General features: G+C 48.1%; 1 protein-coding gene across 1 annotated transcript in view; it reads left to right on the forward strand.

Annotated features, from left to right (window-relative positions):
- The window catches only part of LOC310780703 (ras GTPase-activating-like protein IQGAP3), a 33,226-nt gene that overhangs the window by 9,774 nt on the left and 8,092 nt on the right, over positions 1 to 15,360 (forward strand). The window contains exons 10-30 of the mRNA XM_083641214.1: positions 143 to 306; positions 491 to 578; positions 1,695 to 1,858; positions 2,586 to 2,746; positions 3,263 to 3,378; positions 3,620 to 3,783; positions 4,524 to 4,614; positions 5,459 to 5,626; positions 5,980 to 6,122; positions 6,686 to 6,754; positions 7,447 to 7,530; positions 8,277 to 8,348; positions 9,254 to 9,323; positions 9,466 to 9,674; positions 9,773 to 9,925; positions 10,988 to 11,151; positions 12,221 to 12,281; positions 12,480 to 12,643; positions 13,003 to 13,143; positions 13,796 to 13,880; positions 14,397 to 14,629. Of these exons, the coding sequence (XP_083497340.1) occupies positions 143 to 306; positions 491 to 578; positions 1,695 to 1,858; positions 2,586 to 2,746; positions 3,263 to 3,378; positions 3,620 to 3,783; positions 4,524 to 4,614; positions 5,459 to 5,626; positions 5,980 to 6,122; positions 6,686 to 6,754; positions 7,447 to 7,530; positions 8,277 to 8,348; positions 9,254 to 9,323; positions 9,466 to 9,674; positions 9,773 to 9,925; positions 10,988 to 11,151; positions 12,221 to 12,281; positions 12,480 to 12,643; positions 13,003 to 13,143; positions 13,796 to 13,880; positions 14,397 to 14,629 (2,764 nt within the window). The remainder of the gene's footprint in view (positions 1 to 142; positions 307 to 490; positions 579 to 1,694; positions 1,859 to 2,585; positions 2,747 to 3,262; positions 3,379 to 3,619; positions 3,784 to 4,523; positions 4,615 to 5,458; positions 5,627 to 5,979; positions 6,123 to 6,685; positions 6,755 to 7,446; positions 7,531 to 8,276; positions 8,349 to 9,253; positions 9,324 to 9,465; positions 9,675 to 9,772; positions 9,926 to 10,987; positions 11,152 to 12,220; positions 12,282 to 12,479; positions 12,644 to 13,002; positions 13,144 to 13,795; positions 13,881 to 14,396; positions 14,630 to 15,360) is intronic.

Below are 15,360 nucleotides of genomic sequence, written 5' to 3' on the forward strand. Positions count from 1 at the left end.
GTCACGTGGGGGATGGGTTTACCCAGGCTAGTGCTGATGTACTGTCATATCATCAGTCATATCAACAGGGCTGTGATTATCTTCAGCATGAGCTTGACTGTGATATTGCTTAATTGTGTTGTGTGTTATGTTGTGTGTGCAGTGCATGCTGCGGTGGAGCAGGTGGATGAGGCTCTGGACCTGGGGGATGAGCTGACTCTGCTGTCCGCTCTGCAGCTGCCCTGTTTGTCCCTCAGAGGCCTCCATCCACAACACAGCCCGCTCTACCTGGAGACCCTGGCCACCCAGCGCCAGCACAAAGCCCTGGTACACACACTCACACACATATATATACACACTCACACACATATATACATTCTCACACACACACACACACACATGCAAACTGAAGGAATGTGGGAGAAACAGGCTCACTGGCTGTTTGCCCTGTGACCTCTGAGCAAGACCGGTTGACCGTGTCTGTGTGTTGCTGTGTGTTTTGTGTGTGTAGGACCTGGGCTCCGTCGACCCTTTGCAGCCCGAGGAGCTGCAGGAGGGCGTGGCTGCCGCTAACCAGGAAGCTGAACGCACCATGAGCAGTAGGTCACTTCCTGTTTACACCTGAACCACAACATCTCTCAGGGCTACATATGGCCACCATTTAGTCACATTTTGCAAGTTTTTGGAGACACTGCTACTAAATGTTCTAACTTGTAGCACCAGTGTGACATGCAAATATTAATATATGAACTGGAGAGAGCTGTTAGTTTGTTCAAATTGCAGCTTGAAGTTGCCGGTCCTCAAACAGTCCAACACCAAGTGCTCGGTCAAATCCACCGTTATAAAGTTTACAATGAGTTCACCCATAGCAGTTTACCTTCTGGAGGCTATTTAGATCAGTGCAGCTAGCAGGCTACCTAGCAGGCTGGAGGTTCACACAGGTGGACAAAACAAGATGGCGGTTGGCTGGATTGAGTTGGACTAATTCGGACCCTTCCCCGACCATCCCCGACATAGTCTCACGTGGTTATCCACGACACACCCCCCATGCATTTGGGCTCCAGATTTGAACGGATTACCCAGAATGCTCCAGGAAATTTCCCAGGATTCATCTGAAGAATTACCCGGAATTCAACTTGATTTGGGGCTTCAAACCGTGTCTAAAAATGTCAAGATAGCATTGTCCAGATTATTATTATACAGTCTATGGTTGCACTGCATGTCAATCTTTTTTTAATGCTGGTGCTCCTAAAATGTTCAGTAGGGAGCACCAGTGCCCCTAGTGGATCAAGTTAGTCTGGAGGCCTGTCTGACTAGTCTCTCAGGAAGACAGTCGTGTTGGCTCCCACAATTTACAAATGCTCCCGCCTCCCCGGCGTCTGTACTTTGCAGCTCTCAAAGTTGGTGAAAACATAAGGCAGGATATCCATTATCTGCTCAAAATAAGATGGGATTTGGTGAGGTCATTTCCCCCAATCACCAGCCTCGGTTATGTTTCTGAGATTCGTGATTGGTCAAATGCCCTCAAACCTCCTTCCGGTTTGAAGCATTTTTGTCCAATTTTAAAGGGCTGAAGTACAGACTGTCTCGGGAGCATTTGAAGATTGTGGAAGAGAGAGACTGGCTTGAGAGACCCACTGCATACTCATTGTAACTCTGTGTGTGTGTGTGTGTGTGTGTGTGTGTGTGTGTGTGTGTGTGTGTGTGTGTGACAGTGTGTTTGGCAGTGCGTCGGGTGAACGAGGCATTGCGGTGCGGTGACCCCAGACAGACTGTCAGCGCTCTGATGACCCCTGACCTCCAGCTGCCCGACATCTTCCCCTCTGCCGCCATGCTCTACCACAGAGAGCTACTACTGCTGCAAGGACAGACTCCACAGGTAGAGAGAGACACAGAGTGTGAGTGACGCTCTACCACCGAGAGCTACTACTGCTGCAGGAACAGACTCCACAGGTAGAGAGAGACACAGAGTGTGAGTGACGCTCTACCACAGAGAGCTGCTGCAAGGACAGACTCCACAGGTAGAGAGAGACACAGAGTGTGAGTGACGCTCTACCACAGAGAGCTGCTGCAAGGACAGACTCCACAGGTAGAGAGAGACACAGAGTGTGAGTGACGCTCTACCACAGAGAGCTACTACTGCTGCAAGGACAGACTCCACAGGTAGAGAGAGACACAGAGTGTGAGTGACGCTCTACCACAGAGAGCTGCTGCAAGGACAGACTCCACAGGTAGAGAGAGACACAGAGTGTGAGTGACGCTCTACCACAGAGAGCTGCTGCAAGGACAGACTCCACAGGTAGAGAGAGACACAGAGTGTGAGTGACGCTCTACCACAGAGAGCTGCTGCAAGGACAGACTCCACAGGTAGAGAGAGACACAGTGTGAGTGATGCTCTACCACAGAGAGCTGCTGCAGGGACAGACTCCACAGGTAGAGAGAGACACAGATACACTCAGCCTGAAGGACAATTAGTTATGTAGGCAAAAAACATTAAAATCTTTTCCATTTTGTACTCTCATCACATTTTTATCAAGTCAAAATATCCAGTGAGAGAGAGATCCACTGCCCTCTTTTATTAAAGCAGTTCCTCTCCTGTCCACCAGGCGGAGCTGCAGCAGGAGGAGCTGTTTGTTGCTGTGGAGATGCTGTCAGCTGTTGCCCTTATCAACCAGGCAATGGAGGCGGGACATCTGGACAGATTCAGTTGCTCATTGGTCAGTCCAGCAGCAGGACTCAGTGATGTGGACCCCAGTCTGATGGAGAGGTACCTGTCTGTCTGTGTCAGTAATAATGCACAATATTTGATTATTTCTTTTGCTGATACCTAATGTCCTAATATTTTCCAACTCTTTTGGCAGATTGCCGATAATATGCACACATTTTTCCACCTAATTTCTGAAAACCTCAAGTATCTCCTGTTAGAGGAATTAACACATTATTATGCCTACTCTTATGCTACAATGCTTTTCAAAATAGACACATTCACTGGACAAAATACGAAAACTACTTCAACTTAGGATATGTAAAACATGCCATATTTTCATTTATGTATGAATTTAACAATACTGAGATTCTTCTTACTGTAACAGGCTTGGCTGATGCTCTTCCTTGGTTAGGGCCATTTTCTCGGCCTGTCCAATCGGTAGAAATGTTTGTTTCGGGTCGATGCAGAATATTTCATTTGAAAGCCTTCATCGGCCGGTACTGATGATACCAATGACTCACTTTCCACTGACAGCTGTGTGTGTGTGTGTGTGTGTGTGTGTGTGTGTGTGTGTAGGTATTTCTCAGACCTGTGCTGTGTGAAGGAGGCTGCAGGTAGAGAGCTGCTGACCTGGAATCAGCTGCAGGCAGGAGTCAACTGTGTCAACAGCTCAGTGCAGGAGGAGCATGACCGTACGTACTCACACACACTCACACACACACACACACCCCATTAACTCTTTCCCCTCCATTCCATGTTCTCACTGTTATGGTAGGGGGCACTGTTACACACCTTGTGAAATAGTACAGCACTCTCTCTCCCCTTTTCTCTCCCTCCCTCTCTCCTCTTTCTCCCTCTCTGTCTTTCTCGCTTTCTCCCTCTCTGTCTCTCTCTCCCTCTGTTTCTCTCTCCCTCTGTCTTTCTCTCCCTCAGATATTGTGGCGATTCGCGTGCTAAACGAGGCTCTGTGCAGGTCTGACCCTCAGCGGACTGTGGCCGCTCTGCTGCTGCCCTCTGCTGGCCTGATGGAGGTTTTACCGGCCAACGCCCAGCGCTACCACGAGCTGCTGAGCCGAGCCCGGCAGCACCGAGCCCAGGTACCCGTACCCACACCGCACCAGAGCCCTGAACTAGAGCGGGCTTTAAAGCCTCTGGAAGTTTAGCTTGAAATAGGCAAAATGCATAATATGATATCAAAGTTAATAAAGCGGCGCTTCACCGAAAAACAATGCTGATTTGTTTTGCACATGATCTCACACAGGGTCTCACACATCCAAAAACTGAACAGTTTTGCACGGGCGAAATCACATCTCGCATGGTGGCATTGACTTTGAATTTTGTGAAAATTGCCCTATGTGAATGCACGGTAAAGCCCGATTCCAGCTTGCAGGCGTTAAGATCGCTAATGCTTTTAACTTAACTCATTAGAGTTGATCTTAGTGAAAATTAGCATCACAGCTAGCTAGCTACATGCTAGTTTGACTTGACTCACCAGTGCAGAGAGGTTTTGCTGCATCTGTTTCTGACGTGGATTTCTTTATGATTGGCTTGCGGAATTAATTGTGTAATAAACCTCCTAGCATAACCACGCCCAATTCAAACCCAACAGGAAAGTTTACAAAACCTTAAACCATTAATTTCATATTTTGGATTGAAACAAATTTGTAATACTTTTTAGGTTCTTACTATGGTGTACGTAAGACCTCAAATTATATAGTTAGAAGGTTATTGTGGATTTGGGTTTCCATAGGCTTTAAATGATGATTCATCTGTACGCTTTATATTCATAATATTACAGTTTCTATGTGTTCAACTTAATCTGTATCAATCCATTTAGGTGAGCCGAGACCCAGGAGCCAAGCTGAGTTTGGCTGACATCCAGGAAGGAGTGAGGAGAGCCAATCAGCAGAGCAAGAAGGCTCTGAAGTGTGAGTCAGCACTTTCCCTCAACCAGCCAGCTGATTGAGCCGAGTCAGATTCATGCCTTGCTCGGGGCCTCGAACCGCTAACCGCTTTATTAAAGTTAAATGTTTAATCAAATAAATATTAATACCTTCCATCAGAGTGGAAACAGTATCAGACGTGTGCCCTTTAAGTCCCCCACAATTACTTCAAATATTTCCAATTAAAGGAAACCACAAAATGCATTTTAAAGCTGTCAATTAATAGAACCAGGTGTCATTTGCATTATAATGCAAAACAATATTTTTATTTTATAAAAAAGGGTTGCCTAAGTAGTAGACAACACACATATTTGCATGTTCTCACTGACCATCATTACATTTTCATTGAACATCAAACGAATAAAAAATGCAATTAATACCAAAATGTTGCTGCTAATATAATCATATGTGTCTACACTTTAACGTTGAACTCTGTAACATTCAACCCTCTAACATGTTTTAAATAGAACACATACATCCATATTTCATTTTTGGGATTTCATGCCTGAGGTGGGAGAATGTATTTTCTCAAAGGTTTATCTAGTCCACTATCAGACGTAGTAATCAGAAATCCAATTATTTGAGTCAGATATTTGCGGGGGGGGGGTGTAACTTGTTGAGTGGGCCTAAAGACAGGTCTAAAAACATGCATTTTCTATGTGGAAATGTTTTTTTTTACATAATTATTAATTGATTAATTGGTCATTAACGTGACCAATTAAAGGAAATGTCTAGTAGGGATTTGCATCCCTACTGTGTAGCAAAAACAGTTGCTGTCCCGCTCTTGATGAATTACTCTGTGTGTGTGTGCGTGCGTGCGTGTGTGCAGTGTGTCTGGGCGTGGCAGCAGTGAACCAGGCAGTGAAAGAGGGCGTGGCCTCTCAGACCCTCAGAATGATGTCACTTCCTGAGGTGTGTCTGCGTGGCGTGCAGCCCGACTGCACAGTGGAGTACCAGAGCCAGCTGGGCCAATTGCTGAGAGACAAGGGCATGCGAGGTCAGCGCTCTGCTCTCTCTCTCTCTCTCTCTCTCACTCCTCTGTTCGACTCTTTCATTCAGGTCATTGGGGGCAGCTGGACCAATACAGATGAAGACAAGATCCAACATCCACAATGAGTCCATTAGTCCAGGCCCTTGCTAGTCCAGACCCTTGGGATATTTTCATGCAAAAGCACTAAATGTGGCTCAGATGTAGCCCATGGCATGCTCTATTGATTTAGCGAGAGCGCCGGAGCCTATGTTTAAGGCTCAAGGAAAACAACTGAATCAGTGAAAAACCATCAGCTAATTCTTTATTGACAAAGAGTGTGTGTGTGTGTGTGTGTGTGTGTGTGTGTGTGTGTGTCCCAGGAGAGAACAGGAGTCAGTGGGTTCGAGTCCAGGTGGAGGACAAGGCTTCCTACTACTTCCACCTCAGCAGACTGGAGGGCGGCTGGGAGAGACCAGATAACTTCATACACAACAGCCTCTTCCTGGACCAGCAGGATATCCAGGTCAGGTTCTACTTGTTCTAGGGATGCACCATATTGGATTTTTTTGTGTGGTGATGTACCGATGCTTTCCAACTCTTTTGGCCGATAGCGATATCTGCACACATTCTTTTCCACCTAATGTCAGAGAAGATTAAGTCTCTCCTGTAGTGGAATGAACACATTATTATGCCTCCTCTTATCATGATGGCCCACTGGCAGATACAAACATAAATACAATGCTTTTCAATAATGGACACATTCACTGGGCAAAATAAGTATGGCAATATTTAGTCAAGATTTAAAAATTTAGGGCAAAATTTGGTCAAGCACTGAGCATTTGACCATAATTTAAGTGTCATTTTATCAGCATGTCATAGCAGCAGAACAGTTCATTCGGTGCCGATACTATTTCATTTTTAAAGCCTTTATCGGCCCGATATTGATGACGTGCCGATATCATTCCTAACTGGTTCCACTGGTCCTTCTGAGGTCCAGCTCAGGTGGTCGGTAGTAGTGATGTAATGTGGCTCCTCCCACAGGGCGTGGTCATTAGTAGTGATGTCATCATGTGGCTTCTCCCACAGGGCGTGGTCAGCAGTGTGTCTCGACGCCACTTCCTCCAGACCCAGACGCCAGCCGCCATCACCATCCAGGTCTGAGTCAAGTCACATGTTACCTAACCAATCACATCCAGGTCTGAGACAGGTCACATGTTACATAACCTAACCAATCACCATCCAGGTCTGAGACAGATCACATGTGTTACCTAACCTAACCAATCACCATCCAGGTCTGAGACAGATCACATGTGTTACCTAACCTAACCAATCACCATCCAGGTCTGAGACAGGTCACATGTTACATAACCTAACCAATTACCATACAGGTCTGAGACAGGTCACATGCTAGTGCTACCTAACCTAAGCAATCACCATCCAGGTCTGAGACAGGTCACATGTTACATGTCTGGTACAAAACAGTTTTCCTTGGCCCGTCCAAATGTCTGGACTTCACTGCCTTTCAGACTCTGGACGTCTGCGAGTGGTGAGGCTCCAAATCCACAATTCAATCTGCAATTTACAAATACTGGACACCTTCCAGTTGAGTTGACTGTAATATCCAGTTTATATCCAGTAATATCCAGGTTGCTGCTTGTTAGGTTGAAGCCTGAACACTTAAACCGGGTCCAGTCCCGGGGCTCTAATCAATGTCTTGCACCTGCTTTACTTCCTGCCTTTTAGACACAAAATGGCTGATTTGGGCGTATAGAGGTGTGGAACCTGAACCTGCTCCAGTCACACTGACCTGTCTCTCTGACTGAGGTGTTGACTGTGTTTTGTTGCAGTCCCACTGGAGGAGGTTTGTCCAGCAGAGGGCGTACAGACGCAGACTGCAGTTCCTCTACCACAACTGGAGAGCTGTGGTCAAGGTAGGAAGGAACACACTCTCTCTCTCTCACTCACACACACACACACACACACTCAGACTGTCTACACTAGACCGTTTTGCAAGGATTTGCACTTATTTTCCACACTGCTCCTCCGGTTTTGAGCCCCAAAAGACGGAGGCTTCTGACCCCGTCTGCCTACCCCGTCTTCGTTTGCTAAATCCATGCTTGCGTGGAAGTGTGGACAGGTGGTAGGCGGAGATCGTGAAAGTGATGCAAAGAACCTACTTGCAGTAGGTGGCGGTATGCACCTTGAAATTGTTTGCGATCCGCCAACAAACTGAGAGAAGAAGAAGAATTAGGTGGCAAACACTTTGTTGTTGGCAATCCTCCAGTAAGTCCAGCTGAACCTCTTCCTCGGTACATGAAAAAAAATCTCTATTTGCCATAATGCTATCTCTTCAACGCAGTTCAGCTCTGGCTTTCTCTTTTTTGAGAAGGCGCTTAAACCCATGTGGACAGAGAACGTTTATTCTGCTCCGTTCATGCAAACGCCTTAGTGAGGATGTAGCCTCACACAAGTCTTGAACGACGTTCAGTATAGACGGTTTTAACTTGACAACATAAACACTCTAAATTGCCCCTAGCTTACTTCCTGTTGCAGTGTTTGCTAATGCAATAGCGCACAGGAAATAAGCTGGGTTTCAAATGAAGCAATAAGCCCCAAGAGGCTGTGGTGGACAGTGATTTGACAAAGGCTAAGAGGTGCTGTGGTGTGTCTGTTTCAGATCCAGTCTGTCGTGAGGATGTGGCTGGTGAGGAGGAGGCACCGAGCTCGACTCGACTTCTTCAGACGCAACGTGAGTCTGCCTGTTCCCCGTCTGCCTGTTCCCTGTCTGCCTGCCTGACCGTCTGTCTGTCTGCCTGTTCCCTGTCTGCCTGCCTGCCTGACCGTCTGTCTGCCTGTCTGTCTGCCTGCCTGACCGTCTGTCTGTCTGTCTGTCTGCCTGACCGTCTGTCTGTCTGCCTGCCTGACCGTCTGTCTGCCTGCCTGCCTGACCGTCTGTCTGCCTGCCTGACCGTCTGTCTGTCTGTCTGTCTGTCTGCCTGCCTGACTGTCTGTCTGCCTGCCTGCCTGACCGTCTGTCTGAATGTCTGTCTGATCGTCCGTCTCTCAACATAAGTTTTCTGTTCCCTGTCTGTCTGACCGTCTGTCTGCCTGTCATACCTGCCAACATTAGGCTGCGAAAAAGAGGGCGATTTTCTGGGGTACGCCTATTTGCAAATACACCCGCTCATCATATAAACCATTTTCATTCAGATATCTTGAGGTGAAGCGACCCTTTGAAAATAAGTTTTTCCCTCACTTAGATTTTGCCTAACTTGGGAGCATTATTGAGCCCCCTTGCAAACAAGCTAGCATGGCATGGTTGGTACCAATGGATGCCTTAGGTCATCTAGTTTCATATGATATCAGAGACGTCACTCTGGCATTAAAACTCACCCTGCTACTGTACATTACAGCAATTTGATTTGTATCACTATGAAATCAGGAGATTAACAGCAGAAATAGCCAATCGGGAGCACAGCGGGAGATAGGGTTAAAAATAGGGAAACTCCCATGAAAAATCGGGAGTGTTGGCAGGTACGGCATGTCTGTCAACAATTCTATCTTCATTTAAGTATAGTGTCATCCACCGTGTTAGAGTTAAGCCCTTCAGACAGGTGTGTTCAGGTCCTGGTGTGTTCCTCTGTCTGACCACAGGTGGGCGCTGTGATTAGGATCCAGGCATTCTTCAGAGCCAATCGGGCACGAGAGGAGTACAGAATGCTCGGTAAGAGCCTAACTCTTCTCCTCTGCTTGAATTTATTTATATTTTCATCATTAGTCTTATTTTTGCATCACCGTGTAAATAAAGTTGTGTGTGAACGATGCCCATTACGTCTGACGATAAGCCCCTCCCCTTCCTGTGTCAGTGCACTCGGCCATGCCCCCACTGTCCGTGGTAAGGAAGTTTGTCCACCTGCTGGACCTGGGTGACGGGGACATCCGTCAGGAGGCGGAGCTTCTGCGCGTGAGGGAGGAGGTGGTACGCTCCATCCGCTCGAACCGTCAGCTGGAGAGCGACCTGGAGACCATGGACCTGAAGATCGGCCTGCTGGTCCGCAACCGAGCCACACTGCAGGTTAGGGATAGGCCGATTATCAAGGCCGATACATTTTTACCATTATCTGCATTTTGGGGGCAATTGCCTCGTTGGCACTAACAAGCGTGTCTCTGCAGGAGGTGGTGTCGCACTGTAAGAAGCTGACGAAGAAGAACGCGCAGCAGCTGGACGGACTGATGGAGCTGCAGAAGAAGAAGGGACTGAAGGTTCTTAGCAAAGAGAGGAGAGAACGACTGGAGGCCTACCAACACCTGTTCTACCTGCTCCAGGTACACACACACACACACACACACACACACACACACAGACAGGAGAGACCGACTGGAGGCCTACCAACACCTGTTCTACCTGCTCCAGGTACACACGCACACAGACACACGCACACACACACACACACACACACACACACACAGAGGAGAGACCGACTGGAGGCCTACCAACACCTGTTCTACCTGCTCCAGGTACACACGCACGCACACACACACACACACACACAGGAGAGACCGACTGGAGGCCTACCAACACCTGTTCTACCTGCTCCAGGTACACACACACACACACACACACACACACACACACACAGACAGGAGAGAATGACTGGAGGCCTACCAACACCTGTTCTACCTGCTCCAGGTACACACACACACACACAGAGGAGAGAATGACTGGAGGCCTATCAACACCTATTCTACCTGCTCCAGGTTAGGGCTGTTCGATTTTGCCTAAAAAGAAATAAACAAAAAAAACTCAAAATTTGATTTTTGATTTTGATTTGATTTTTTATACTATTACACTTCTCTAACCATTTGTTGCCCTGCACAGCTCAAAATGTAGCTCACTCAAGCACAGCCCTAGTAGTACTGTATATCATGTTTGTTCTGCTCTCTCTTCTCCCCCGCCCCCATTCTCCCCTCCTCACTCTGTCTCTCTCTAATACAAGATTGTTCAATCATGTTAGTATTATTGTTATTGTTGTGCTCAGATAGATTTAGCTACAGTAGACATATTCTGTGTAAAGCCCTCTGAGACATGCTTGTGAATTACGGCTATACAAATAAACTTGACTTGGCCTGCTGCTCTTTGACAGTCATACACTTGTGTGTGTGTCAAGTTTATTTGTATAGCCCTAATTCACAAGCATGTCTCAGAGGGCTTCACAGAAAATATGTCTAGCTAAATCTAGCTGACACAACAGTAGCAATTACAGTAGTAATAATAACAAATTGAACAATCATATGATAGAGAAATATAGAATAGAATGGGTGCCATGCTTTAGGGTAGAATGGGTGCCATGCTTTAGAATAGTGGTGTGTGTGTGTGTATGTTTTCAGACCCAGCCACTGTACCTTGCCCAGCTGGTGTTCCTGATGCCTGTGAGCCGCTCCACCAGCTTCATGGAGATGCTTCTGTTCAGCGTCTTCAGCTACGGCTCTAACTGCAGAGAAGCCTATCTGCTGCTGCAGCTGTTCACTGCAGCACTGCAGCTGGAGATCAGGTGACCACACACATTACACTGCAGAGAGGCCTATCTGCTGCTGCAGCTGTTCACTGCAGCACTGCAGGTGGAGATCATGTGACCACACACACCACACTGCAGAGAGGCCTATCTGCTGCTGCAGCTGTTCACTGCAGCTGGAGATCAGGGGGCAGTTGCACCAACAGGGCTTAAGACTGGGTATAAGCTAAGTCGGTCATAACTTTACGACCTAACAGCTACGCCGGTTGCACCAAGAGGGCTTAAGCCTTCTTTTCACTAAGCCCAGGCGTAACTCTTACGCCTGGTCAGGAGGAGGCGTAAAGTGCCTGTGCCTGTAACAGAGATCTCCGTGGTAGTCTTATCAGCGGAGACCTGCTGTGATTGAGTCCTCACAGTCCTCATCGTCGTCAAGTTGCCTTCGAAGCATGACGTGCGATTATAACAAACTAGTTGTGTGGCTTAGCCTTTCCAAATGTTGAGGGTTGTTTTTTAGAATGTAATACATAGAATTGGGAATGTTACATTCAATTTCATTCAGACTGCCTGGCACTCAATCGCCGCCATTTTCCCCCGGAGCTTCCACAGGAGGAGGGAGGGTGGGACGAGGGAGGGTGTAGTGACGCACATACAGTAGTGGCCATATGGCACAAGCAAGCAGGTCCAAGCAGGTCGCGAGGCACATTTTTGGGCCAATCAGGGCCCAGGGGGCATTCCCCGGCAATTCACATGGAGGCGCTTTGCTATGCCCGACATAGTTACGACCAGGCATAAACCGCATTTGTGCAACCGGCATAAATCCACTCTTAAGACTGGTCTTAACAACGACCGGCATAGGAGTTATGACCAGGCATAACTAAGCCCTGTTGGTGCAACTGGCCCCTGCTTCAGCCCGGCCGCGCCAAGCCGTGCGAGGCCAGAGGCCATTCGTCTGTAAGACTGGCACCAGTTATGATGTCACCACCTGTTGTACTCTGTCACAGTGACATCACCTGATACCAGAGATACGTCAATAGCAGATGGCCCTTTCTTTTCCTTTTTTTGACTGAATCGTCTGTCTGTCTTTGTTAATAAAGTTTTCTCCCGACAGGCTGAAGGTGGAGCAGCCGCAGGACGTCGTCACAGGAAACCCCACGGTCATCAAGCTGCTGGTGAGCTTCTACCGGAAGGGGGCGTGGCTTGGAGACACACACACACAGAACACACACACACACAGAACACACCCACACCCCAACACCTGTTGTATCTGCCGCAGGTGAGTTTCTACTGGCAGAGGCGTGGCCTGGAAGCACACACACACACACACACAGAACATACACACACCCCAACACCTGTTGTATCTCCCACAGGTGAGTTTCTACCGGCAAGGGCGTGGCCTGGAGGCCCTGCGGGAGGCGCTGTCCCCGGCGCTGCGGGACGTCCTGCAGGAGCGAGACATCAGCATCAGGACCGACCCGCTCGATGTCTACAAGACCTGGATCAACCAGACTGAGAGCCAAACCGGGACCAAGAGGTACACACACATGCATGCGCGCACACACACACACACACACACCTTCTTACTTTTAAATGTTTGTTTATTGTCATTTTTATAATCCTCTTTGTATCTCAATCAGATTTATTTATATTGTTTGATTTCTCTAAAGCACTTTGCATGATGTGGAGGCTACAGAGTAGCTAGATGATATTTGTTCTTTTATCTTTCTATTTAACTTTGAACTTTGAAGTTCACCTCTTCAGTCTTCTATCTTGTGTCTTGTCTGTAATTTTGCACTTTTTAATAGTAAATCTGTGACTGTATTTCTCTGACACTGTAAAGCACTTTGAGTTGCCTCAGTGTATGAAACGTGCTGTGTTGCGTTGCGTCCTCAGCTGTCTACCATATGACGTCAGCCCTGCCGAGGCTCTGGCTCAGCCGGAGGTGCAGCGCCGCCTCGACGTCTCCATCATCAACCTGAAGAACCTGACGGACCGCGTCTTCAACGCCATGGCCTCCAACCTGCACCTGCTCCCGTACGCCACACACACTCTCTCTCTCTCTCTCTCTCACACACACACACACACACACACACACACACACACAGACCGCGTCTTCAACGCCATGGCCTCCAACCTGCACCTGCTCCCGTACGCCACACACACTCTATCTCACACACACACACGGACCGCGTCTTCAACGCCATAGCCTCCAACCTGCACCTGCTCCCATACGCCACACACACTCTCTCTCACACACACACACGGACCGCGTCTTCAACGCCATGGCCTCCAACCTGCAACCTACGCCACACACACTCTCTCTCTCTCTCACACACACACACGGACCACGTCTTCAACGCCATGGCCTCCAACCTGCACCTGCTCCCGTACGCCACACGCACTCTCTCTCTCTCACACTCACACACACACACACACACACACACGGACCGCGTCTTCAACGCCATGGCCTCCAACCTGCACCTGCTCCCGTACGCCACACACACACACACACACTGCTGGGGGACCCCTGACGTTCCCTGGACCCCGCTTTGAGAACCACTGCGTTACACAGTGAAGAGAGTTGACCTCACTGCATGGTCCAATACAGTAAATATACAAAGGAGGAAAACACTGCTTAGAAATTTGGAAATTAATTGTATTTGTGTGTGTGTGTGTGTGTGTGTAGATATGGTTTGCGCTACACAGCCAAGGTGCTGAGAGATGCGCTGAGGGCCAAGTTTCCTGGAGCCAGTGAAGACGAGCTGTACAAGGTAGAGACTGTGTTGAACGGGTTAGCTGCAGTAGAAGTTGCAGTGTTGTACTGTCAGTAGAACCCAGTATGTTCTCTTTAGATCTTGGGGTACCTGGTGTATTATACAGGTCTGTGTTCTCTTTAGATCTCGATGAACCTGGTGTATTATACAGGGCTGTGTTCTCTTTAGATCTCGATTAGGGGTGCACCGATCGATCGGCAAGCAATCTGTATCGGCCGATTTTGACCTCAAATATGCGATCGGCGATCGGCCATTTTTTTATATATATATTTTTTTATACAAAAAAGCCCTATCACTAATCAGGCTTTCCAACGATATAAAATACAATGCCAATTGGTATTATTAAAGGGGAGAGATAATCGATAATGTTCTCTTTAGATCTTGGAGTACCTGGTGTATTATACAGGTCTGTGTTCTCTTTAGATCTTGATTAACCTGGTGTATTATACAGGTCTGTGTTCTCTTTAGATCTTGGGGTACCTGTTGTATTATACAGGGCTGTGTTCTGTGCAGATCGTGGGGAACCTGGTGTATTACCGCTACATGAACCCAGCCATCGTGGCTCCAGACGGTTTCGATGTGGTGGATTTCTCTGCCGGCTCCGCCTTGTTGCCGGAGCAACGGCGCCTCCTGGGCTCCATCGCCCGCATGCTGCAGCACGCCGCCGCCAACAAGCATTTCCCCGGCGACGGGCCGCACCTCCGCTCCCTCAACGACTACATCAGCCAAATGCACGCCAAGTTCAGGTCAGCAGCTGCTGCTCTGTGGTCTTAGGTTAGATGACACACACACGTCAAGTTCAGGTCAGCAGCTGCTGCTCTGTGCTCTTAGGTTAGATGACACACACATGTCAAGTTCAGGTCAGCTGCTGCTCTGTGCTCTTAGGTTAGATGACACACACACGTCAAGTTCAGGTCAGCTGCTGCTCTGTGCTCTTAGGTTAGATGACAAACATGTCAAGTTCAGGTCAGCACATGCAGCATCAAAAGGTTAAAGGCCTGACATGGTTCCGCCGAGGGGTGCGCTGCAGCTGGCAGGTTCTTGGTAAACAACACGATTGCATGTAATGGACATGAGTGCACCACAAGCCACCTAGTGTTTTGGAGGTGTACAGCAGCCAATGTACTGAGTGACGTTCGAGTATGTACAGTATCGCTGTCGCCGCTAGTCAGCGGCAAGGCGCCAAGTCGAGGCTGCGCAGAACCCTGCAAAGGCCTTTAGCAGCTAACGTTACTGTGACAGACTAGCCAGGATGCTTTGTTGCATTACTTGAGGTGAATAATAGAGATTTGGGGGATGGAGCCCAGCCTGCCAGTAGCTTAAAAACCCTGTCAGCCTCATTTTAATTCTCAATCTAGCTAAAAGCAAAGTGCAGTGCAGTGTTTTCACATGGAATATGTGGTGGGAGGAGGTGAAATACTTCCCCCTATTATCAGTAGGGAAACAAGGAAGTTGAAAGCTGACTGGCTGTTGACAG

The sequence above is a fragment of the Poromitra crassiceps genome (genome assembly GCF_964638095.1).
Source record: "Poromitra crassiceps genome assembly, chromosome: 8".
NCBI lineage: Eukaryota > Metazoa > Chordata > Actinopteri > Beryciformes > Melamphaidae > Poromitra > Poromitra crassiceps.